This window comes from Lissotriton vulgaris, chromosome 4_1, assembly GCF_964263255.1.
Source record: "Lissotriton vulgaris chromosome 4_1, aLisVul1.2, whole genome shotgun sequence".
In the NCBI taxonomy this organism is placed as follows: domain Eukaryota; kingdom Metazoa; phylum Chordata; class Amphibia; order Caudata; family Salamandridae; genus Lissotriton; species Lissotriton vulgaris.
The window spans coordinates 833279303-833304699 of NC_141691.1; the positions used below are offsets into that span (position 1 = coordinate 833279303).

The 25397-nt window shown below is 46.1% G+C and overlaps 1 protein-coding gene across 2 annotated transcripts in view; it reads right to left on the reverse strand.

Moving 5' to 3' along the window:
- Nucleotides 1-25397, reverse strand: part of DCDC2 (doublecortin domain containing 2) — a 641411-nt gene that overhangs the window by 567714 nt on the left and 48300 nt on the right. For both annotated transcript variants that reach the window (XM_086965151.1, XM_086965150.1), the window contains exon 2: nucleotides 6003-6054. In XM_086965151.1, the coding sequence (XP_086821277.1) occupies nucleotides 6003-6054 (52 nt within the window). The remainder of the gene's footprint in view (nucleotides 1-6002; nucleotides 6055-25397) is intronic.

Genomic DNA, 25397 nt, shown 5'->3' on the forward strand with positions numbered 1-25397 from the left:
CCCTTCCCACTTAGGGCGCAAAAATGCAAAAGGAGCAAATGATAGACAGAATGCTGAACAATACAAACATTCACCCCCAGTCACAAATATCTGGTTTTAATCCATTGTTCTTCGGCTCACCACGCCACCCCAGTTTGGACCCAGCCATATGCAAATCAGTCTAGACGCTGTTCCTTATGGGAACAGTCCAGCCCCAACTGTCAAGCTAGGTCCACCCTGGACCGGAAACAAGCATCCTAGGACCAGTTGCAGGGCATGGCATGGGGAGAAAAAAAACTATTGATTTAGGCCCAGATCTCTGTACTGGGGTGACTGTTTGACATTGTGCAGCATTCTGTCCATCAATTGTTCTTTTTGTGCAGGCCCACTGGTAGTTTTTAATTTACAGGCCCTGGGCTCAGGTAGTGCCACTTTACTAGGGATGTACAAGTAAATTAAATATGCCAACTGGGTATAAGCCAATTCAACCTTTTAAGGAGAGGGCACAATCAGTTAGCAGTGGTAAAGTGCACAGAATCCTAAGGCCAGCAAAATGAATTTGGCAAAAATAGGAGGTGGAACGCAAAAAGTCTGGGGGCGACCCTGCAGAAAGGGCCAAGCCCAAAACATGTGTACAAATCATATTTGTGGTCAGAAACGGACTGTTATACCTGCTATCTTTTGGCGTGTTTTCCCTGTCTTTTTGCTTTTTGATCTCCTAGTTTATGGTGTGCTGGACGTCGTTTTTGCTGGTTTAGTGTCTCTGTGCACTTTTTCACTGCTATTCTGTGCTAATGTGCAAGTGCTACCACTGTAAATTGTCTTTATGGATTGGCATTTCCATGATTGGGATATGTAATTTACTAGTAAGTCCCTAGTTCAGTGCACTGTGTATACCCATGGTCAGTAAATCAAATGATACTAGTGGGCCTGCAGCACTGGTTGTACCTACAACAGAAGTCGTCTTTTCATATGTGTCTCAGACCTGCCATTGCTGTGTCTGCCAGCAGTTTTTACTTCCATGTCGGCCTGGCAAGTGCACCCACTTGCCTGGCCCAAACCTTCCCTTTTCTTACATGAAAGGCACCTCTAAGTTAGGCCAAGGTACCTCCATTGGCAGTGTGCAGTGTATGTGAAAGGTAGGACATGTACTGGTGTGCGATACATGTCCTTTAAGCGAAGTGCTTTGCACTTTCTTTTTCCTTATTGCAAGGCTATCTGTCTTATAGGTTAACATGGATGTTGCCTTGTAACACCTGACAAGCATAACTTCCCATTGGGACACGATAGAGAGCTGGAGTTTAGGCTACCTGAGCTCAGAATGTAAAGATTCATCTTTTAGTAAAGATAATTTTTCTATTGTGTGTTTGAAAATACTGCTTTTAGAAGGTGGGCATTTTCTGGCTTAACAATCCCTAGTGATTCTGCCATTTGTGTATTCCCTGTCTGGGTTCAGTGTGACAGGAGCAGGGAATGTGTATTCACACTAGACAGACACAAGGGGGGGGAGGGTTGAGGTGTGTCCTGCCTTTCCTCTGTGCCTCATATCCATGCTGAATAGACCTGGCTGCATTTAGAGAAGTGGGAGGAGTTGTTGCTTGCACCTGAATGGACAGTGTCTGCCTTTCACAAAGCTGTCTCTCCATCCTGGAGTGAGCCTGGCCCGAGCCAGGCAGAACTGGTTTATGTATGCCAGTTAAACAACTTCAAAGGGAAATGTGGTATAAATTTTGAGGTCCTGACCCAGGTCTTTAGAACTCTTTGGGATCAAGAAACCTACCAAGGAGCAGAGCCCAAGAAGCTGTAAGGAGGAACTGCCGCTTTGCTGAATGCTTTGTTTCCTATAGTGGTTGCTTCTGTCTTGGGCAGTGAAAGAACTGGACTGAACTTTCTACAAAACTTCTTTATGCAAGTATCTCCAAGGGCTTGAAGTAGAGCGTGGCCCCTGTTCAAGAAATTTCAGGAACAGCAAATACTTTGCCTTCCTCTGGGTATCGCCTCTGGCACCGCGTGTTTCAGTTGCCACAGAGGGAACCCACAATCTGATGCCGTCACCAAGACCGCCAGCTGTTCAATGACCTGAAGGCACTGCAGAGTGTGCCAACGCACTTCGCAGCGCAATACTGGTCTCATCGACGACGAAGTCCACTACCGCCACCGAGCTGTTGCTTGCATCCCAACCTCTGGGCACCGCACTCTGCACCTCCTCAGTTCACTCTGCTGGCGCGGTCTAACCAACGGCGATACTGCAAGCTGACATTGCCGCCGCTGCCTGCATCATGGTTAGGGGCACCGCTCATAAGTTGCACGAAGCAACGCCCCATCCTACACTGCAGTCTCAGCCCACCGACGCTAGCCCTTTCGGACCCTGAGCATCAACGGACACCGTGGCCTGCACTGTGACTGTCAGCACCGCCCCACTTTGCACCGCAGCCCTGTTCTCACCGATGCCAAAGGACTACTGCCACCGAGCCGCTGCCTGCACTGCGACTTGAGGGCACTGCATGCTACACCGTTCCATTCACACTGCAGCCTCGACTTCCATCGCAGTCGGTCCGCACAGCCACGCTCGGTCAGAACAACAGGTACTGTTTGAGGGTCTTCCGACACCGCAGCCGGGCCGCATAACCGCGGACAGCCGGAACCAGGAGATTTGTTGGTTCACACCACCATGGTAGCTCCGAATGGAGCTATCCACTTCAAGGAACTATTTCTCAAGTCTATTGATGATTATTGATATTGAATGACTGTATGTTGGATTTTTATCGTTTTTGTCTTGTTTTACACAGATAAATAATAGCTATTCACCTAAACATTGTGTGGTGTCCTTTTGTAGTGTTTTCACTATATTACTGTGAATTATGTGCAAATGCTTTATGCATTCCCTCTGAGACAAGCCTGACTGCTCATTCCAAGCTACCAAGGGGGTTAGCAGGGGTTAGTTTAGAAGGGTAACTTCCTCATTCTGACAAGGAAGAATGGTCCCTACTTGGACAAGGTGCAGACCACTGTCAACTTGATAACCCCATTTCTAACACAGACCGATTCGCAGACAGTAGTACAAAAGGGGCATCATTTCTGAAGTTCTGCCGTTTTATCGGCAGGAAACTGCAGATAAAACGGGGATTATGGGCTTGATAATACGCCCTTGTTAATTCCCATAGAAGCCCATGTTAACATCAGAACATAGGCTTCTATGGGAATTAACAAGTGCGTATTGTCAAGCCCATTATCGCCGTTTTATCGGCAGTTTCCTGCCGATAAAACGGCGATAATTTTAACACCAGTCCTTGATAATAGGCCCATGTATTCAGCCAAGAATAAGCCATAAAAGCACATTATTACATGCACTAGGTTCAAGAGCAATAACCAAACTAAGTAATGCACCACTTCGACTCAATAATTCTTAACAACCACTGTCCTATCAATGCCATAATGTTTCTAATTTTCATGACGACTGGATAAAACTAATTTCAGCAATACAGCTGTATAGGATTAAAAGAATGGCTGCACAACACTTTCTAATATTTAGAGCATTAAATAGAGGAACAAGGAACCGATTTCGGGGAAAGCTATACAAAGTGTGCGAAAGTATTTTGCTCTAATACAATTTTACATAGGCAAATAGGAATATTTTGAAACTAGGTACTTGTAACAGGGAAAGCAAATAGAAAATGTAATATGTTCAGTCTAAGGTGCATTCGATAAAATCAAGTTTGTACATTTAGAGTAAATGCTAGATAAAACTCAATTCCTGGGGGTAGTTCACAGGGCTAGATGGTACATTACAGCAGACTTGGAATGTTCTTTCAATGCACGCTCGGTATCTAAATACTCAAAAAAACTGATTTTCACTCTCAATTTAGTTGTGCTGTCAATACATTCTGGCTGGTACAATAATTCAAGTATTCCCAATACATCAAAAGTCTGTTTAACTTACATCAGCTGGGGCATTGCTTTCACATTATCAAATAGCCCTTAATTATCACCTTGCAAAAGGCTGTTTCACATTTTGCTCAACTTGAGACCCATAACAATATTAGGCCAATTTTTATTAAATTGTTAATGTACACTAATTCATTCTCAGAATGACAAATAGAAGTAGGGCAGGATTTTGGTACTGCCAGGAGGGGGTGGATACAATCATTGTCGACCCTCTGCAGGGGCTCTGCGTTTGAGTGCCTCTAAACTCCAGCTCCATAAAATCCCACTGAGAAACATTTTGACTGGTATATCTCCAATATTTCTTTAAGTGGTTTGTCTCCCTGCTTGACCACAAATCTGTGAACTTCTGCCGAGGAAATCCATAATAGCTGAGTTCTAATAGTTAACAAATGCCTCCAATCAAGGACTGATGTGAATGGCAAACCCAGATATGTGAAACGGGTGACTCTCCCAAACACTGAATTGCCAATAATGGATACTGGCCTTGGTGGCTTTTAGGCCAAAATCATAACAAAATATCTTGTTTGATTAATTTTCAGATCTAATTCATTCATAAAAAAAGCAAAGGATCTAGCAGTGATTGAAGGCTGTTAGCCATCCTTGAAAGCAGTATAGCACCGTCCACGTAGAGTAGAACAGGTACGGGGCAACTCCTAGCTCTGACTAAACTAATCCACTAGCGATAAAATTATTTTCCAGGCCAAAAAATGTAGACAGTTAAAAAAAAAAATAAAGGCACTAGCACACATTCATGTCTAACCCCTCTTGACAGGCCTACTTTATTTGTCTATTCCCCATTAGTACCAAAACAAACCCTAGCAGACGAGTTCTAGTGCAACCTCCTCAACAACATGACTAATGGTTTTTCCACCCCGTGGTTTCCATCAATGACCACAGTTTGAATAGATTCATGGTATCAAACGCGCTTGATAAATCCATGAACCCCGACTGGATTAAACCCCTCTTTACATTAGCAGCGGAGCACGTAGGAGGATATTATCCTTAAAGACGCCTAGAGACCAGGGGTTTTACCCAGTTGACTCATCCGTAGTGCATTAGCCACTTATTGACATGGGATTGAGTCTGGAAACTGTAGAGACCCCCTCCGTGTCAAACGTCACTACTTTGATGTTCTAACACACCATAAAAATCAGGCTGATTAAAACCTTAGAAAAAATTTCTAACCACTTCTCAGCAGATTTTAAAGTTTCTGGGCTTAATGAAATGGTAGCTCTGAAAAAGGGGGAGTTCTTCTTTCTTAAGTGACAAAACTCTTTACAGTTCAAGGGTCTTGTATAGGTTGAGACATATTGGAAATACATAAATACAATAGAAAAGAAGCAGACATTTGGCGTTTGCTAATGCTTCTTTTCTATTGTATTTATGTATTTCCAACATGTCTCAACCTATACAAGACCCTTGAACAAAAAAAACTTACATTTCTCAGAGTAACGACTGGTAATCTAAATGGCAGATCATAAGAAAATATCGATATAACTGTAAGTATAACATACCGGCCCTTACGTAAAGGTGCTAAGACAAAGATGTACATGCAATTCTGAATTTAATATTAGATATCACTAGTTACTTCACATTAGTATTTGATAATCAGCACACAGCAAGTACAAAAATAAAATATAGGTAGGAGGGAAATATGGTTAAATGGAAAATTAGGAATTTTCCATTGAGCCTTTTTGAATCAAAATTGACTCTCACATTTCTCGGGAAATTATCTACATGAGCTCAATTTCTGTCTAAATTGAAAAAAAGTGGAAACAAACAAACAGATGAAAAATGCAAAATCCCTAGAGTGACCATAAAGGAACCCAGAGGAGACCAAAATACATAATATTCACACAAACCAATGCGATCTATAGTAGGCAGCAGTAAACATTGATATGCAGTTATAATACTTGATAGACTAAACAACTTTTTTAACAACTGTATGTGCAGATTGGCCAGTAATGTTCACAAAATTAACAAAGGCAATGATAAAGATACAAGAAAATGGCTGCTTTTCCCACATGAAATGAAAAAGAAATGCCCAGGACTAAAAAAATCAACCCAACATGCATTACCTGAGAATAAAGATCCACTGGCTTTTTCTTCACGTGTCCAATTTCCAAATAGCTGGAAATAAGAGAAAGATGTGTTACTGTAATTAGCAGAACATGTGGAAAGCTGCCTAGGTATTTTGCGGGCATATCGAGTTATTAAAATGTCATCCAGTCAATATATTGCCATCAAAATACCAATTACAACAATGATTGTGAAGTGGGCATATAAAGGTAAGCATTGATAAACTTTTCTAACTCCACATACAGGAGATATCTTGATTATAAGTATATCTTTTCAAGGTACGTATATGTGGAGTTAGCATTATAAAACCTATGTTTTTTATGCTTACATTCACAATATTCTGAAAATTGATATTTTGGTTATGATATTTTGGCACCACAACGTTTTAGTTAATATTCTGACATACAGACGTTGTCTAATTGGCTGAACAGGTCTTGACGAGACAGAAATACTATGCTGGCGAGAATCGCATTACTCTGGCCTGAGATCTCACATGCACTCAGTGGCGTAGCTAGACCTACTGCCACCCGGGGCGGCCCTTAAGTTTGCCGCCAGGTGCCGGTAGGAGTAGGGCGGGGGTGGCAACCAGCGGGCGACTTGTTCAGGGAGGGAGGCGTCCGATGGGCGACTTGTTCTCAGGGGGCAGGGGGATGGTGGTAGTCGACAGACATGACTTGCTCACCTCCGCCACCCTGAAAAACAGTGCCGCCCGGGGCGGACCGCCCTAACCCCTAGCTACGCAACTGCATGCACTGTGCACTGGTGGTCTCTAGTATGGATAAAGTGCACCTGTCCCTTTGTCGAGTTATCTACTTTGATTCTAAAGCAAATGAGGGAACATGGTCAAACTGTTGATTTCTTTGGTATTTTCAGATAATATAATACCCAACTGAAGTTATCTTTCTATTAATAAAAGACACACAATTGATGGACAATATGCAGAACAAATCAAAACATTCACCCCCAGTCAAGAGATCATGGTTAAATCCATCATAAAATCCATCTTTCTTTTGCTCACCATGCCACCCTAGTTTAGACCTGGCCATATGCAAATCAGCCTTGACCCTGTGCCCGAACTGCCAAGCCAGGTCCTCCCTGGACCGGAAACAAGCATCCTAGGACCGGTTTCGGTGTGTCACCCCTCTTCAGCCAGGATACTGAGTAAAACCGGACCCGTCCCACTGCTTACTGGGACCCTTTGGGAGCCGTGTGGAACTGACCTTTGCTCGTTAGAAGTCTGCGGATTGCTGTGTCCTGCTCGTTGTAAAGGAGTCGCCTAGCGCCTCGCTGGACCCGCTTCGCGGGTCCCGCAGCGCTTGTGAAACACCCTGAACTGTGACCGAGTGCCTGGACCTTGGATGAGGAAAGTGCGGGGCAGGCAAGTGAGTCGGCGGGGCTGCGAGCTTCCAGGCAGGGACTCCAGTGTCCAGGAGTCCCTGCGCGCCCAACTCGTAACACCTGGGCTGCTCTCCCCGCTGGCCACGCCCCCCCGCCTATCAACCTATCACAGAACGGCATAGCGAATAATAGTCCCTAGGGTTACCGCTTCGCGGGAGCGGGCCGGGAGAAGCCCGGGACAAGGGCGGGACCGTCCAAGGCCGTCACAGGCCGGAGTAGGCTGGGCTGGGCCTACTCTCTTGGTTCTGCCTTTTGCCATCAAGTCCCTAGCACAACAAGCTGATAAATTGTCCTATAGCTACTATCACACTCTAAGACGCCATGCCATCCCCGGCAAGGGAATGTACCCCCATAAGGCAGGGAGGAGCAAAAAATAAGACTCTAGAGAATTACTTCCCTCGGGCTGGGGGAGATGTGGACAAGGAGAGCACACTAAACCGGCTCATGGCTGAGCGGAGACGCTCTATAGATAATTTGAAAAGTAGACCTCTAGGAGATTATCCCCCCACACCCAGCGAAGATTTGACCCTAATTGAAGATGTCCCGATCCTGCTTAGGGATTGTACAAAAACGCCCCCAACGTTACCTATGAGCTCAACCCCAGTGAGTAGCACAAGCCCAAGCAGGGGGACGATTGATCTAATCTCTCAACCTCCTCCTGCATCGAAACCCAGGAAAGCCAAACCCAAGCTAGCTGCAGCACAAGGGGTATTCGGGCCCCCCCCCAAACAAACGTAGGAGGAAGACGAGGTGTGCCCAGGGAAAAAACAAACCCAAGACCCCCCATTCTGAGTTTGGGAAGTCATTTAAACCCCCCATACTGACTGTGACAACAGTGGATGACTTACATCCTAAACCTGCTGCACAGGATGGTTTGGCCCCCGCCCTGACTAAAGAGACTGCTAGCAATATTGTTAATGCCCCCCTTTCTGTTGCCCCGCTGGGTAACTTGGAATTCCTGCTCAGGTCACTTTTGTTACCAATTAGTGAAAGCATCAAAAAGGTGGAAATCAGACTAACCATTCTTGAGGCTACACTAAGTAGTATGAAAATCCCGGCCAATTCTCATGAATGGGTCCCTAAGCCTACTGCCACCCCAACAGCCCCGAAACAGCCCCCAAAAAGCGTTACGCATCTTGCCCCCTCACAGGTTGCAATTGCGGCCGCCCCACCACAAACTCAGAGGAATAACCTTGCCCCAAAGAAGCCATCTAACCCCATAGGATCTACCCCCCCCTGCAAACTCTGCTCCTCCAGCACAGCCCATAGATAGTGTTGCACCAACTCCACTAATGAAGCTTCCCCCCAGGCCACGTAGACCCAATCTACCACCAGAGGCAAATGACTTTACAGTAGTCATGGCGGGTGTTCCACCGCTAGAGGTGGGTGAAGCTGAGGATTTCTGTGCCTTAAAAAGCAGGGTAATTAAGTGGTTAAATCTGAATAGACCCTTACCAGTACACTTAAGCAATGAAATCATAATGGTTAGAAGGGTGCCTTGGGTGGGGAGAACACGCAAATCCATCATAGGGGATTGCATATTGGTGAGCTTCAGGGACGCTGGAACTGTCGCTCACATATGCCAGGGAAAGAACAGATCACAGGTGTCAACAATCCAAACACTCCATGTGTCCTTCTTCTTTCCCCCATCCCTGCCCCTGCACACGCGACCCGATCATATGGCAACTGGGAAAGGGTGGGTCGGAGGGGTGTTCACCACAAGTTCAACCCCAGGCCATTATTTAACCACCCAGAGCCACCTCTCCATACATTTAATCGGTTTCATTGCCTAGAGGGCCTTGAGGGGGTAGATTGACAAACAGATAATGGTACATGGGGAGTAGGGGGTATAGGGGTTCTGAATGATGAGCCGGAGAAGCACAGCCCTGAGGCAAAGCAAATGTCATCGAGTTGTGCCCGGATGCATGTGCTGGATGAACCTAGGGCTGCAGATATTGCATGTATAGGAGGGGCACAGGGGCCGGATATGGAAAAGCCAGGGTATGAATCACAAAGAGGGCCCCAGGGAGGAGGGGTTCAGGGGGGTGAGGCACTAAGAATTATTTCATGGAATATAGCTGGTCTGGCTGGAAAATTTAATAACAATGAGTGGCTTGACTATATCAGAAAATTCCATGTAATTTGTCTGCAGGAGACCTGGGCCCAGGAGAATAACTTTCATTTGCAAGGGTACAAGTGTTTCTTTGTACCCGCTCAAAAATCAAGATCAGGGAGAGCCATGGGAGGTTTAGCTATTTATATAGATCTGGGCCTTCCGGGCAGTTGCACTTGTCTTGACTGGAATTCCCACAGGATTCAGGCAGTCAGGTTCTCTGGGAAGGGGCTCAGATTTGTTGTAGTAAATATTTACAACAATGAGACAGCGGGATCCAACATCTCTCTTGTTACTGAATTAGATCATAGGCTGGGCCAGGACATAACAGACCAAAAAAAGGGGCACTCACATGGGTTGGTGGTTACGGGAGATTATAATTGCCACCTGTGCCCGGTTTTGGTCCAAATAAATACAGACTGGTCCCAATGCCCCATGGAGAAGGGACCGCACTTCTCTCATACGCCGTTAGGTTCAGCCTTTAGAACGTTCCGGCTTAAGTATGACCTTGAACACACCATTAACATGGTAGGGACGCAGGAGGATGGCACACTCCCCCCTACATTTAAGGGTAGAGGATGCTCATCTTTCATAGACTATATCCTGGTCTCTAGATCCCTGGTAAATAAGATAACCAGTGCAGGGATTGAATGGAGTGGCTTTAGTGACCATAACCCTCTTGTCTTGGAGCTGTTGTACAGGGTGGGCTCAAGTATTAGAGTCCAACGCACTTTTACTGAGAGGGCAACAGACCAGGGCAGGAGATTAAAATGGGCCAAAATGGATGGGGAAAAGTTCTACAAGGACCTGGTGGACGCGGGCAAACTTGCCATCAATGACTGTTTAGACACAGAAGTCCACGGATCGAGGATAATGGAAGCTTTCGACCAGATCGCTAATCTGGTCGATGGTTTACTAAAGACCAGTGTTCCACTAAAGAACCACGGGAACCCTCGATGATTCGACAAAGACTGCTCCAAAGCTTTGAGGGAGCTGAAAAGCTATGAAAACAAAAATGTGTGTGGAGGGTCGAGGGGAATATTTAACGACCTGTCTGCTCATACCCCTATTATCAAGATTACAATACACATAACAGAGCAGACCAGGTCTAAAGACGGTGTATGACTCTACCGGTGACTGTGTACTTATATCGTGCCTGTGTGAATAGATGTTGTTGTAAACGGAGTACATTGAGAACAGATTGACAACAAGTAAAAGACAAAAGCTATATCAAATCCCATCAGACCACCCCTGTGGTGGATTTTACGTCATGTGGGACTTGACTAATCATACCTTCCGACCATATAGTGCCAGCATAGGTATGAATAACAGTAATGTAATTATAATGTACATCCTGAAGTGATGTTTAAATAGAAAGGTGCAGTGCTAAAGTTACAGTGATAGATAAAATTGACTACACAAACTTATTGGGACGTTTAGAAAAAAGTCCATGTGTCAAGGATTAAAAACACGCCAAGTAGTATGACTACCCAGTGGCGCAGTGCAGAACGGTCGACATGTTTCAGCCAAAGGGGGGATTGCCCCGGCTTTCTTCAGGACCTAGAACATAAAGTGGCTACTGCAACTGTATTAAAGAGAAAAGTACTAAGAATGTACTACAAAAACGTTAATTGTCTACCAGGAACTTAGATACTTAAGTGTCCACTGGAGGGAGAGCAAACGTCTTCTTCCTATCAAAAACAAGAAAACAGAAAAAACACATTGACAAACAGCATTGGCTTGTACACAAACAACCACACGAGTGCACAGAGACCGTTTCGCCACCCCTGCAAGAATAATTTACATTCTGCGTTTATAAGAAGCATACTAGCTTAATCACCCCAAGGCATTTCCTTGAAGTGGTACTCACCCAGCTTTGTGTGGGTGAAGACCTCACCTCACCCGGCGACCGCTCGGGAGTATGAGGCCCCGCTCTAAAGTGTAGAGAAAGAGGGCACAGTGAGCACACAACTTTACTGTACCCAATCCAATGGCTCTACACATATAACCCAACAGACGTGTGATAGTGGCCCAACTACCAAACCCGGGTACCTGACACCACCAAGAACAAAAACAACAACATACTGTGCAAAGAGACCGCACATCTTCCGATGTTACTCATGCCTCAGGACATAGTATAAACACTCATGTGCGGCTCCAAATAGTTTCTCCTTAGAAAATAAATATAAACTACAAACTTTACTCAAGACCACAGTGCATTGGTATAAGTGAAGGGTACTGGCAGGTGCCCGTGGAAATATGTCATAGGCAATCCTCAAACAGAAGCTCATTTAGCTATTGAGGAACCTGAAACAATGCAGTCCCCACCTCAAGCCAGAGTATTAAGAGGATACCAGGCCAAACTTGTTCCTTCTAATTCTATTTCTTCAGCATTCATGAAGATATCCGATCTCATATGCAGGGACTAGCAGGTACTAAATAGAACCAAACAGGGCTGAATGGTGGCTCACCTCTCCGTCGGTGCCCCTGGATTTGCGACGAGCGGAAGTGGAGGTGTTAGTAAGACCGCCCTATCTTCTTAAATAGCCTCCGTTAACTCGTCTGCGCGTATTGTTGTGTAAGGATCGAGAGAATCCCGGAAGTACGCCGGAAACCACCGCTTCTACGCGCATGCGTAGTAACTCGAAACCACTGTTCTTTAGCGCATGCGTGGTAGGAAAAAAGGCATAGTTATAGCATACTGCATACCGCCGTTGTATGCATACCTAATCATAGCGAGTGAGTACAACGGGTCCCCGGCTCACAACCATGTCAAGCTGACAGGTGTATTTTAATTTCAAACGTGCATCATTCGGTACGGGAAAAAAATGATGTATCAGGGGATTGACGGTGTTACTCCATCAATATCAAAGCATATTGGCAATGCCCTGAACACTAAGAGCTTACATATTAAGTCATTACGGACAAGTACGGCAGGACCTGGCTCACAACCGTGTCCAACTGACAATTGTTGTATTCTAAAGTCCAGACGTGCATCTTTCAGTAAAGGAAACGAACGATGCATTATGGGATTGATGGTGTTCCTCCATCATTATCATTGCGTATTAGCAACGCCCCAACAGTTTTATTCATGGATCATTTTAAATGAGAGGGCACCTGTACTGAGTGAAAAGTGCCTCCTGGCGTGTGTAGGTGTCTGGTGAACTAGGGGACACGCTTACTGAGGTGACTCCACAGCCAACTATTTTTAGAAAGGAAAAACCGAAGGTATCTGTGACCGGCACTGATACTTACCAGGGGTCTATATTATAATTTAGACGTAGTTAGATGGAACGTGGCTGAGCCCCACTACGAATAATTTTTATTTATATATATATATCTTTTTTTCTAATCTACTTTACACAGATGGTGCTGTCTTCCTTGGGTGTCAGGAAAGGTAGGCAGAGGGTGCAACACACACAATTTTGTTGGGTGAGCTGTGAATGTGCAAACAAAACTGCGTTTGCATCCATATCAAATCGACCCGCAACTGAAAAGTTGCTCTAAATACTATGAAAACAAAAATGTGTGTGGAGGGTCGAGGGGAATATTTAACGACCTGTCTGCTCATACCCCTATTATCAAGATTACAATACACATAACAGAGCAGACCAGGTCTAAAGACGGTGTATGACTCTGGAGGCTATTTAAGAAGATAGGGCGGTCTTACTAACACCTCCACTTCCGCTCGTCGCAAATCCGGGGGCACCGACGGAGAGGTGAGCCACCATTCAGCCCTGTTTGGTTCTATTTAGTACCTGCTAGTCCCTGCATATGAGATCGGATATCTTCATGAATGCTGAAGAAATAGAATTAGAAGGAACAAGTTTGGCCTGGTATCCTCTTAATACACCTCCAATTGATTGCCAAATTGCGCTGTTTGTGTTTTTAAACCCCTACCTGCTGTACCGCTGTGTGCGTGTGCTTTTTACCGGTCCCCCTGGGCCCCGGTCCACCGCGGCTTGCCAGTGCCGATTGAAGTGGAGGGCCAGGTCGGGCGCCATTTTGGTAGTCCCGGTTCCCGGCTGGACTCGAGTTAGCAGTCCAGCTCGGGGAGGGGCTTGGGCTTTAAATAGCGATGTGCCCTCGAGCGCGCAGCGGTCGCGCGCAGCGGTCGCGCGCAGCGGGCACGCCGTCTGCGCGCCGAAGGAGTGCCAAAGGAGGGCCCGTCTGTGCCCGTCCGTGCCCCGGACGGGCCCAGGGCCAGTCACCCTGCCCGGCCTCCTTTGGTGCTGACTAGCTCAGCGACGCTGCAATACTCGCGCGCTGATCTCCTGAGACTTGCCCCTCATAGCAACGGCTTGCCTTGCACGCGCGCAAACCTAGCCAATGCTCTGGGCAGATGTACTACGTGTGCATTTCAGCCCCAACCCTTTCCCCCCCCCACGTTCAGTCAGCAACGCCACCACTACTAACATCAGGGCGGGACTGATTAATGCAAGATCGGCGGTTAAGCATGCGGCTGATATCTTTGAACTACTTTCGGACGGCCAACTGGAGCTGCTGTTCCTCACGGAGACTTGGTTGACTTGTACCTCCGCTCCTAGTGTTGAACTTGCGATCCCCAGGGGGTTCAAGATAGCTAGAGCGGACCGCCCCCTGGGTAGAGGGGGCGGACTAGCAGTGGTGTTCAAGGAGGGATGGAGCTTCGAAACTGAGCCTCTGACTGAGAATCTAGGGGGTGAGGCTCTCCATTTCTCCATCAAAACCTCTCCCCATTTTACCTTAGGTGGATCTTTGATTTACAGGCCCCCGGGCCCGGCCACCCAATTCCTCAATTCCTTAGAGGAATACTTAGTCCCACGGGCCTTAGGTTTTCCTAAGTTTCTTTTGGTCGGGGACCTAAATGTTCACATGGATACCCCTGATTCCTCCGAAGCTCGTAGGCTTGGGGAAATTCTTGAGCTTGCCCAGTTAGTACAATGGGTGTCTGGTCCTACGCACGTGGGTGGCCATCTACTTGACCTGGTGTGTACGAACTTCCCCATCCAGCCAGTGTCTGTGGAAAAAACATCCTGGTCTGATCATGACTTGGTCAGGTTCAGCTGGGAGTTGGCAGAGCCCAGCCCCCCGCCCCCTACATGTCATCGTCAAAAAATTAATTTACCTGCGTTCAGACTTGCCCTGTCTAACACTCGTCCACATCTCAAGGGATGTTTGGACGATGCGGTGGGGGAGTTTAATGAATGGATAGAGCAGGCGGCGACTGCCTCTACTAAACAAACTGTGCTGACCAGAGCCAGACGCGCGCCCTCCCAACCCTGGTTTTCCCCAGAATTAAGAGAGTTGAAACAGGGCTGTAAGAAATTAGAACGCTTATGGAGGAGAGAGTACAGCCCCGAGGCTAAATCCGCCCTTCGACTTGCTCAAAAAAGCTATTATGGAGCCATTAGGGACGCAAAAGGTCACTATTACGCTGGGCGCATTAACAAGGCCAATAACAACAGCAGAGAGATCTTTGCGATCGTCAAAAGCTTTGTGTCCCCTGTTGCGGAAGCTATGCCCCTCCCGTCCTCTGCACAATGGTGTGAGGAGCTGTCCACTTTTTTTATAACCAAAATAGCGAAGATCCAGCAGGGCCTTTTAGAGGCACTTCCTGTCGATCGCTCTGTAGCTGGCCCCAGTTCACCCTCTCCCTCATTCCCTGGGCACCAACTTACCACCTTCGTACAGGTTACGGAAGATGATGTTCTTCATCTTCTTCAGTCCCTTAAATCGGGCTCTCCGGTCGACCCATGCCCTGCCCGAGTGCTCTCGGAGGTGGCGGAGACTGTTTGCAGTGAGATTACGCAATTGGTGAACCTTTCCCTGGCCGTAGGTGTGGTTCCCCAGGTTTGGAAACACGCCAAACTCCTTCCACTCCTGAAGAAACCAGGACTAGATGTGTCGGTCCCGGGAAACTATCGGCCCATCTCCCTTCTGCCTGCTCTCACGAAAATCTGTGAGAAGGCAGCTCTTCAACAAGTGGAGAGCTTTGTTGAAACATCTAATGCCCTCCACCCGGCCCAATCGGGCTTCAGGGCTGCGTATAGCACCGAGACGGCCCTGGTGGAGATGACCGAGGCCATTCGGGAGTGTCTAGATGGAGGTGGCAGAGCGGTCCTAATTTTATTGGACCTCTCTGCCGCTTTCGATACTGTCCCCTATGATCTCCTTCTCGGTCGGCTGTCTGACATTGGTATTGGGGGAGTGGTGCTGGAATGGCTATCTTCTTTTTTATCTGATAGGACCCAGCAGGTCTGGATGCCTCCGCATGCTTCGGAGCAAAGACCTTTGCTTACAGGGGTCCCGCAGGGGTCCACACTTAGCCCCTTACTGTTCAATGTGTACATTACACCTCTGGTATTTCTAGCTGAACAGTTCGGGGCTAAAATTTTAGGGTATGCTGATGACACCCAATTGCTGTTTACCTGGCCAGATGATAATCTGGACACATCTACAGTTCACCTGTGTCTGTCCTCAGTATTTCGCTGGTTAACACAGGCCCAGCTGAAGTGCAATGAGGACAAGTCCGAGGTGCTCTTTTACGGCTCCTTCCCCCCCTCATTTAAGAGCACACTCTGGCCCTCTAACATTCCTTGCCCAACAGAGATGGGGAGACCTGCAAAAAATTTGGGCATTTGGTTTACGGAGGATCTCAGATTTGAGTACCACATCAAAAAACTCACCGGCACCTGCTTTGCTACTCTGAAAATGCTCCGTAAATTCTTCCCCCTGCTCCCCAGGGAGGCCAGAGAGTCGGTTGCCAGAGCGCTCATACTGGCTCGCCTCGATTACGCGAATGCACTGTTTAGTGGCATTCCGGCATACCTGGTCAAACGCCTCCAAATTATTCAGAATGCGGCTGTACGCCTATTATTTAACATCCCCAGGTGGAAGAGCGTCCGCACGGAGTTGCGCTCGCTTCACTGGCTTCCCGTAGCACAACGTATTCGGTTTAAATCTTTGGTGCTGGCGTTTCGTGCAATTCATGACCAAGGCCCCTCGTACTTGAAAAAAAGATTCACAAGGTACATTCCGGCACGCACCTTGAGATCTGCCTCTCTGTTTAAACTGTTTCTTCCCCGTTTCAAACGAGCCAGACTGGGTGGTCAGTCACTGTCGGTTGTGGTGGCTCGGGCCTGGAATGCCCTCCCTTTCCATCTACGCTCCATGCCGACAGTGACTGCTTTTAAAAAACATCTGAAAACTCACCTATTCACGAGTGCAGGCTAGGAGGACACTTCGCTGTCTTGTTATCTGCCGTTCTGATCCTTTCCCCCGCGCCAGGATACTCACCAGTAACAGAGCGCGCTACAAAACGGTTTATAACATAACATAACATAACATTAATACTCTGGCTTGAGGTGGGGACTCCATTGTTTCAGGTTCCTCAATAGCTAAATGAGCTTCTGTTTGAGGATTGTCTATGACATATTTCCACGGGCACCTGCCAGTACCCTTCACTTATACCAATGCACTGTGGTCTTGAGTAAAGTTTGTAGTTTATATTTATTTTCTAAGGAGAAACTATTTGGAGCCGCACATGAGTGTTTATACTATGTCCTGAGGCATGAGTAACATCGGAAGATGTGCGGTCTCTTTGCACAGTATGTTGTTGTTTTTGTTCTTGGTGGTGTCAGGTACCCGGGTTTGGTAGTTGGGCCACTATCACACGTCTGTTGGGTTATATGTGTAGAGCCATTGGATTGGGTACAGTAAAGTTGTGTGCTCACTGTGCCCTCTTTCTCTACACTTTAGAGCGGGGCCTCATACTCCCGAGCGGTCGCCGGGTGAGGTGAGGTCCTCACCCACACAAAGCTGGGTGAGTACCACTTCAAGGAAATGCCTTGGGGTGATTAAGCTAGTATGCTTCTTATAAACGCAGAATGTAAATTATTCTTGCAGGGGTGGCGAAACGGTCTCTGTGCACTCGTGTGGTTGTTTGTGTACAAGCCAATGCTGTTTGTCAATGTGTTTTTTCTGTTTTCTTGTTTTTGATAGGAAGAAGACGTTTGCTCTCCCTCCAGTGGACACTTAAGTATCTAAGTTCCTGGTAGACAATTAACGTTTTTGTAGTACATTCTTAGTACTTTTCTCTTTAATACAGTTGCAGTAGCCACTTTATGTTCTAGGTCCTGAAGAAAGCCGGGGCAATCCCCCCTTTGGCTGAAACATGTCGACCGTTCTGCACTGCGCCACTGGGTAGTCATACTACTTGGCGTGTTTTTAATCCTTGACACATGGACTTTTTTCTAAACGTCCCAATAAGTTTGTGTAGTCAATTTTATCTATCACTGTCACTTTAGCACTGCACCTTTCTATTTAAACATCACTTCAGGATGTACATTATAATTACATTACTGTTATTCATACCTATGCTGGCACTATATGGTCGGAAGGTATGATTAGTCAAGTCCCACATGACGTAAAATCCACCACAGGGGTGGTCTGATGGGATTTGATATAGCTTTTGTCTTTTACTTGTTGTCAATCTGTTCTCAATGTACTCCGTTTACAACAACATCTATTCACACAGGCACGATATAAGTACACAGTCACCGGTAGAGTCATACACCGTCTTTAGACCTGGAGCTGAAAAGCTGCCTTAAAACTAAACCAAGGGTTCCCCATAAAGTTAAGGTGTGTAGAGAAAATTATAAAAAGGAGATTAAGAGGAGGAAACTCGCCTTGCAGGCGGAAGCGTGGGCAGACTTACGAGAAGCAGGGGAAAGAAAGGATCTAGCAGGCTTCTGGAAAATAATTAATAACCCAACTTTCCAGGAAAAAGATATCCCGGACATAGGGGCTAACATCCTCCCAGAGCAGTGGGTCACCCACTATAGGAGCCTGTATAATCATGAGCCTGGCTCTATTGCAGAGCTATCGGCTATTCCATCTGAGGCTCCATTGGTAGAATTCTCTATTAAGGAGATCACTGCAGGGATTGAGGGCCTGACCAAAAATAAAGCTCCGGGGCCTGACGGAATCCCCCCAGATTTGTTTCTGAGTAACATTGAACTCTGGGCCCCCCTAATGACAAGGGTCATTAACACTGCTATTACCTGTGGCCTGCCCCCGTCTTGGTCCACGGCGGTAATTGTGCCGATTTTTAAGAAGGGCAACAGGGATGACCCAAAGTGTTACCGCCCGATCTCCCTGATCGACGTGTCAGCAAAACTTTTGGGGAGGGCAATTCTTAATAGACTGTCCGAGTGGACCGAAGAAAAAAACATCTTCTCGGACACTCAATACGGATTCAGGGCAGGGAGGTCCACTAGTGACCAATGCCTGAACCTTTATATGCTGACTGCCAAGTATACCATGGCTAGTGATGAATCCGTTTACATGGGTTTCATGGATTTGGCAGCGGCATTCGACCACGTCAATAGGGAGAAATTGTGGGGTATGATGTTTAGTATGGGGATAGAGAGTGGCCTAATTAATATACTGAGGGAACTGCACAGTGACACCACTGCTAAGGTCCGATTCAATAGGGAGGGGGGACTGACTAGCTCTTTTCCATGTATGAGTGGAGTCCGACAAGGCTGCATTCTTGCCCCCTTTTTGTTTTCCCTTTATATCAATAATCTGGAGCAGTTTCTGCTAGGTCTGAAGGCAGATTGCCCAAGGGTTGGGTCGCGTCATATTCCTGTTCTGCTTTATGCAGATGACGCAGTATTGATTGCACGCACACCAAGGAGCTTACAAATCTTGATTGATGGATTTGTTAAGTTCATGGGTGCCCTGGACCTCTCTGTTAACCTGAGTAAATCTTATGTGCTCCTGGCGGGGAAAAAAACTACCTCTAAATTCACATATACAATAGGGAGTCACATTGTAGAAGAGGTCAAAACGTTTCCCTACCTTGGTGTAACATTTGATGGTGCCTTGCGGTTTGATTCCTTGGTGGAGGAACGTTGTGATAAAATGATTGCATCTAACGGGGCAATAGCTAGCTATGGCAGGAGGCTAGGAAGATGGTCCCCGGAACAGGTGATAAACTTGTACAGCTCTGTATCATGCTCCAAGGTAATTTATGGGGCAGAAGTATGGGGCTTTGTCAATACCACTAGAATCCAACGAGAAGAAAATAAATATTTGAAATCACTCTTGAGGGCACCCCAAAGTACTGCTGGATTGATTGCCCACAGGGAGTTAGGGAGACCATATATAGAAGATCTGATAAAACTGAGGCCCATTATTGCTTGGATAAAAATCTGGGTCAATCCGGATGCGACACTTAGTAGAGAAATCTTATCGGACTGCTTAGAGAGGGACAAGTGTATGCGCATCCCCTGGCTCCTTTATGTGAAGAACACCCTAGAGGAGCTAGGCTTTGGGAACCTCTTTACTCACCCTGCAACTATTGTAGCCCAGAACAAACTGCAAGTAGGGAGAATTTTTCTAGAGCGGGAAAACCTACGCAGAGATGAGGCTGAAGGGTGCAAAAAGACAGTGAGGGCCCATCACCTAGTGAAGAGCGTGGAGGGTATGGAGCCATACTTGTACCTCATGTATAATGCACAGGATAGGTTCTTGATGTGCCGTTTCAGATTGAACCTACTCCCATTTATGTTGGCATCACCAGCGGGATTTGCTACATCAATTGAACAGAAGGGGCCCTGCGGCTGCGACAACAGGTCTCCGCAGGACTCCCTTCACTTTGTTTTACTCTGCCCTTTTTACTCAATGCCCAGACGCAGATTCCTTGTAAACCTTTTAAAAAAAGCTAAATTGGTCCACGCTAGGGAGGCACTAGTATTTTTACAGAAAGCCGCGGAACCCTTAATACTGTGTAGCATTATGAATTTTATTAAGGTAGCACTCCGTTTAAGGCTTACTAGAGGAGAAGATTGAAATGTTTTTAATTTTAACCCTTTTAAGTGTTATACACGGTTACATTGTTGTATTTATGTTCTGTTAATTCTCTGTACAAAGAACCTTGAAATGTTTAATGACTTTTTACTATGTATATATGTGTGGGCTTTTATGGTGTTTTTTAATCACCGAATAAAGATTCTTTGACTTGACTTGACTTGACTTGAATCCAGTGGCACAGTGATTTCTAATAATTCAATAGGGCATTGGTAAGGGGGAGATTTGCCAGTGGGTTGCTATGTGCTGTCCGGTTTTGCTCCTCCATAGAAATACTGTGTAATGCGGGAGAGCCGGAAGTAAAAATGCTGCACTGTATCCAATTGTATCAACATTTGCTTCCTTACCTCTCAAATAGTAATTCACAGTGCCCAACTCACTTGTTCTGGTTCATTATGGGAGCTGCAAAACACACAAGATGATGGACGGAATGTTGCACAATGGCGAAACATTCACCCCCAGTCACAGATCTGGGTTTAATCCATCGTTATTTTGCTCACCAAGTCACCCCAGTTCAGACATGCCCATATGCAAATCAGTCTTGACCCTATGCCTCATTATGGGAGCTGGCATTACATTTGTCAGTCCAGGGCAGCATTTGCTTCTAAGACCAATTTGCTTCTAAGATCACTCTTCCATCTTACAGTAAAAGGAAAAAGGTTACCTTCAATCCATATATTTAACGTGCTACAGAATAAAACTTGCCTGTAACAGTCTCTCATGGGTCTGTAGGTTTCCTGCCAGGTTACTGATGTTTTAAATACATTGTGCAGGTAATATGCTTTGGGAGGATATATAGCCTATAAGCCAGGGACGCAACGCAGAACCCTGCAGCATACGGGGTCCCAACACTCCAAAAAGCCCACAATCCTTCACGAAGCCCCCAAGCGGCCAAGGCCTTAACCTTAACATGTGTCTTTGTAAAAGCGCATGTTCACCCAGAAGGTGCTGTTCTTCAGCATCAAGAGTATCTTGGTGCTGAAGAACAGATGCTTATTGTTATCCAACTCAATGTTACTCATTTATCGACCTTAGAAGGATAAAAGGCTGAGTGGATCTGCTCAGATTTGAACCTGTAACCATGAAGTCGAACACAGGCCCCTACAGCGGACGCATTGTTCCACTAAGCTACTACCAGACCTGGCTTCTGGCCACTGAATCTCTGTGAGGCATTGGAGACTCAGGGGCCCCTCTCCACATTTTGCGGGTTAGCCCCATCATTTTTCATGACGCCACTGATGCAAGTACAACACACTACCCTGGGCGAGGTGGATTTACTAGTCTACGCTCCACAGGACTAAAATCAGCAAGTGGGGACCTTTGCTACCTTCAGAATATAAGACACTGGCATCAGGGCAGACCGTTCAATCAAACAGGGAGGAGAGCAGGCGAATTTGAAACCTGTAATGTTTCCTGGAACTTTTTCAATGCAAACCACGAACTTCTATCACCATCACATAACAAGGTCACATAATCCTCAACTCTTTTGTACACACTGAGAAAGAGCTCATTATAAGGGGATTTTATTGCATGGCCAGAGGCGTCTAGATAGGAAGGCCTCTCTTCTAATTGCTCCCTCAGCAGCGATGCTAGACTTATAACGAAATGTATAGTTGCAAATGGCTGAAATGTGAAAATGAACCAATTAGAACAAGGGAATCGAGAACGGTTTGAGGTCACAAATAATCTAGCAGAAAATTTTAATTTATGCAGTGTAAGTAACTGGAGGCTAAGCACTACATCTGTATCCCAAACACGTGCTGCACTTCTGATGAACAAATCCTTTATTTTCAAAAGTACCCCTAGGCAGATCCATGGAAGCATCTTCACATTCATGGACACTGCAGCCAAAAGGAGACAAGAACAGAGGAAGAGAGAAATATATAGACGGAGATAGAAATGTGAGCGAGAGAGTGAAAGAAAGAGAGAGAGAGAGAGAGAGAGAGAGAGAGAGAGAGAGAGAGAGAGAAAGAGAGATCCACTTATAAAGCAGTTGAATGAGAAAATGAGAGAGCGAAACAGAAAAAGATGTGCAAGTGAATGTGATAGGCAACAGAGATAGTGAGAGAGAGAGAGAGAGAGAGAGAGAGAGAGAGAGAGAGCATACATTGTTTCAATTGCAGTCTCCGGCAACCTGGTTCTTTCCAAGAGAGAAGTCGTCTTCGAAATTATGGAGATATCTGTCAAAATAAATCATCAAAAAATACTGGAATCAGAGGAAGAAAGGTTTGTCTTAAGGCTTTACCCTCATCACTGTTTAACAAGAATATTTGGCCAGCACTTATTTTTTCCTGATACTCCCTGGTGGAAATGCCAGCCACAGGCTAGTGCCTAGTTCCATATCCCAAGCAAGAGTGGCAAAAGCTGCAACTGTGAGCAGCAGAGGGCTCCCCAGGCCAGAGCTGGAGTAACCTTATGTATGTTTGTGGATTTCTTCAGACCTCTTGGCAAGCAGTTGAGGTAGCCCTCAGGCCTATATGTGATCAAGCTGGCACCACCCATAAACGATATCTATGGTCTGTTTGTTAATAAATGTGGTCCCAGCCACAGCCACAACTCATGTTCAATGTTATCTTTTTTCTTGTGTGTACACCTAACCTGTATTCCCCTTGAGTTGGGTGCCTATTTAACCCGTCTCTGTATCATCTACTCACCCTGAGGCCTAATTTGCATGACTTTCAGGGCTTTACAGTATCGACTGAATACACACGAAGGGCCTCATTTACCGTGTGACTGCGCCACTGGAGCGTCACTTTTTGCGACGCTGCGTTGGCGCAGGGGCCTGCACCATATTTACCAGGCAGCACTAAACCACTTTGCGTGGCTTAATGAGGCCTTGTGAATATCGTTACCTTTAACACAGTTTTCTGCTTTAACCCCTTCGATGCTCATGACGAGCTCAGCTCGTCATGAGGTACACCTCTTGTACACTCATGACGAGCTGAGCTCGTCATGAACGCATAGGTTTCCGTTTGCGGTCAGCGGACAGCGTAAATCTGCACCGCATCGATGGTGTTAAAGGGGCATGTAATGGGTGTTGCTGGGGGCATTCCCATGGCTTTTGACACTGCCCCAGATTTACGAGTAATCGTATCCCTGAGGCAGTGCCAAAAGCATATGCCTACCCAGGGGAGGCGTAAGGGCGGCGCAACAAGGACAAATACCTATTGTTTCTCCTTGTTTTTGATTTTTCAATGAAATGCAGCACACATAGAAAGAGGAAAAAGCCTCTTGTGATTGTTTTTGTTCAGGAAGTATTTCCTTCCTGCACAAAAACAATCATCCTTGCAACGCAGGCACCCTTGCACCATGGAGCACAGGTGCCTGCGTCAGTGCATTGCAGGTCAATGTGCGCCACTGCAGGGAAAAGGACAGGAATGCGCTGTATCTGATAGATACAGCACATTCCTGTCCTCTTCTTTTGCCGTAGGGTAGTTCAGCAGGAAGGCCTGCAGCGCTGTCCTATGGCAAAATCTTTTAAATAAGGCCCTAACTTTCTAACCCAGCAGTTTCCAGGAAGGGAGCACTCAACTCGTCGGTCTCTTTCCCAGCAACCCAGCTCTTCCCTAGCAACCCAGCATACCATATTTTGTATTCATTCACATGCCTTCAGGTGCTTGCTTTATTGTTTGTTCTCTTCGGTGGACCTAGCAGTATCGTTTACAAATCAGCATATAATCAGTGAATGGACTAAATCCTCAAGTGACATTACTGATTCATGTGGGATCTGGTATGTGTTTTAGCAATCAGGTTGAGCTGCATTTGATTCAACCAAACTAAACACTATGGCCCAGATGTAGGTAATAGCAAATTACTGAATGGTAAATACCGAATTTTACCGATTCGGTATTCACTATTCGGTAATTGCGATGTAGGTAAAATACTCGGTAAAAATAACGAATCGGTAAGATTCGGTAATTACCTATTCGGTAATTACCGAATCTGTATTTGCCATTGATTCCTATGGGCCTTGAAGCCCATAGGATTCCATAGCAAATACCGATTCGGTAATTACAGAATCAGTAATTTTATCGATTTTATAAGGGGGACAGGGTGTCACTTTGACACCCTGTTTCACCCCTGTTTCTGGCTTGTGTGCCATGTGACACACATACATGCCCTTAGGGCATGTCTATGTGCCACATGGCACAGGTGTACATGCACAGGTGTACATGTACACTCGAATTCGTTATTTACCATGGAATAGTATTCCATGGTAAATAACGATTTGGTAAGGGCCTGTGGCACTGATTACAGTGCCACCTACATATGGATTTACAGAATCTGTAAATTTACTGATTCAGTATTTTACCGATTCTGTAAATTTACCGAATCGGTAAATATACCGATTCTGTAAATATGAGGCCCCCTACATGTCAAATCCCAAATACCGGTCGGTAACAGGCGAAATCGGCCGTTACCGACCGGTATTTGGCGACCTACATCTGGCCCTATAACACATGATGTTAAAGTATGAAAACTCCATGTGTCGTATAGTTTGTGATTTAAGCCATTTGGATAATTCAGATTTTTGAGGCTATGAATCTGTGTGTTTGCAGTAGTTCCACCTGAGTGAAGCTGGGCTCATTCCAGTCACAGACTCGTTTCATCTCACTTTGGGTCTATTCTTTCTTTATGCCTCTTCTACTCATACTTGGCTCCACTAGTGCAAATCTTGTATGCTTATATTATCTACTATGTCAACACATCCTCTCCAAATTATAATAAGGGACAGGTCGCTAATTGCCTGAAGCTATTCTAAACATCTGTCAATGCTGTGCAGTATCTGGGGTGCATGCACACGTGGAGGCACTTTTTTGTGCCTCCCTGCATGCATCCCCATGCACATGGGCAACATGGGGCCCTTTAGGGCCCCCTTTGTTTCAGGAATGCCAGCCTTTTCATGGAGGAAATACCTCCATGACATCAACGGCAGTCCTGAAACTTTTAATATGCATGGCGGTGCCACAGCGGCACCACCAGAATATTCCGTAGCCCCTGACCACCATGCCACCACCAGGGAACA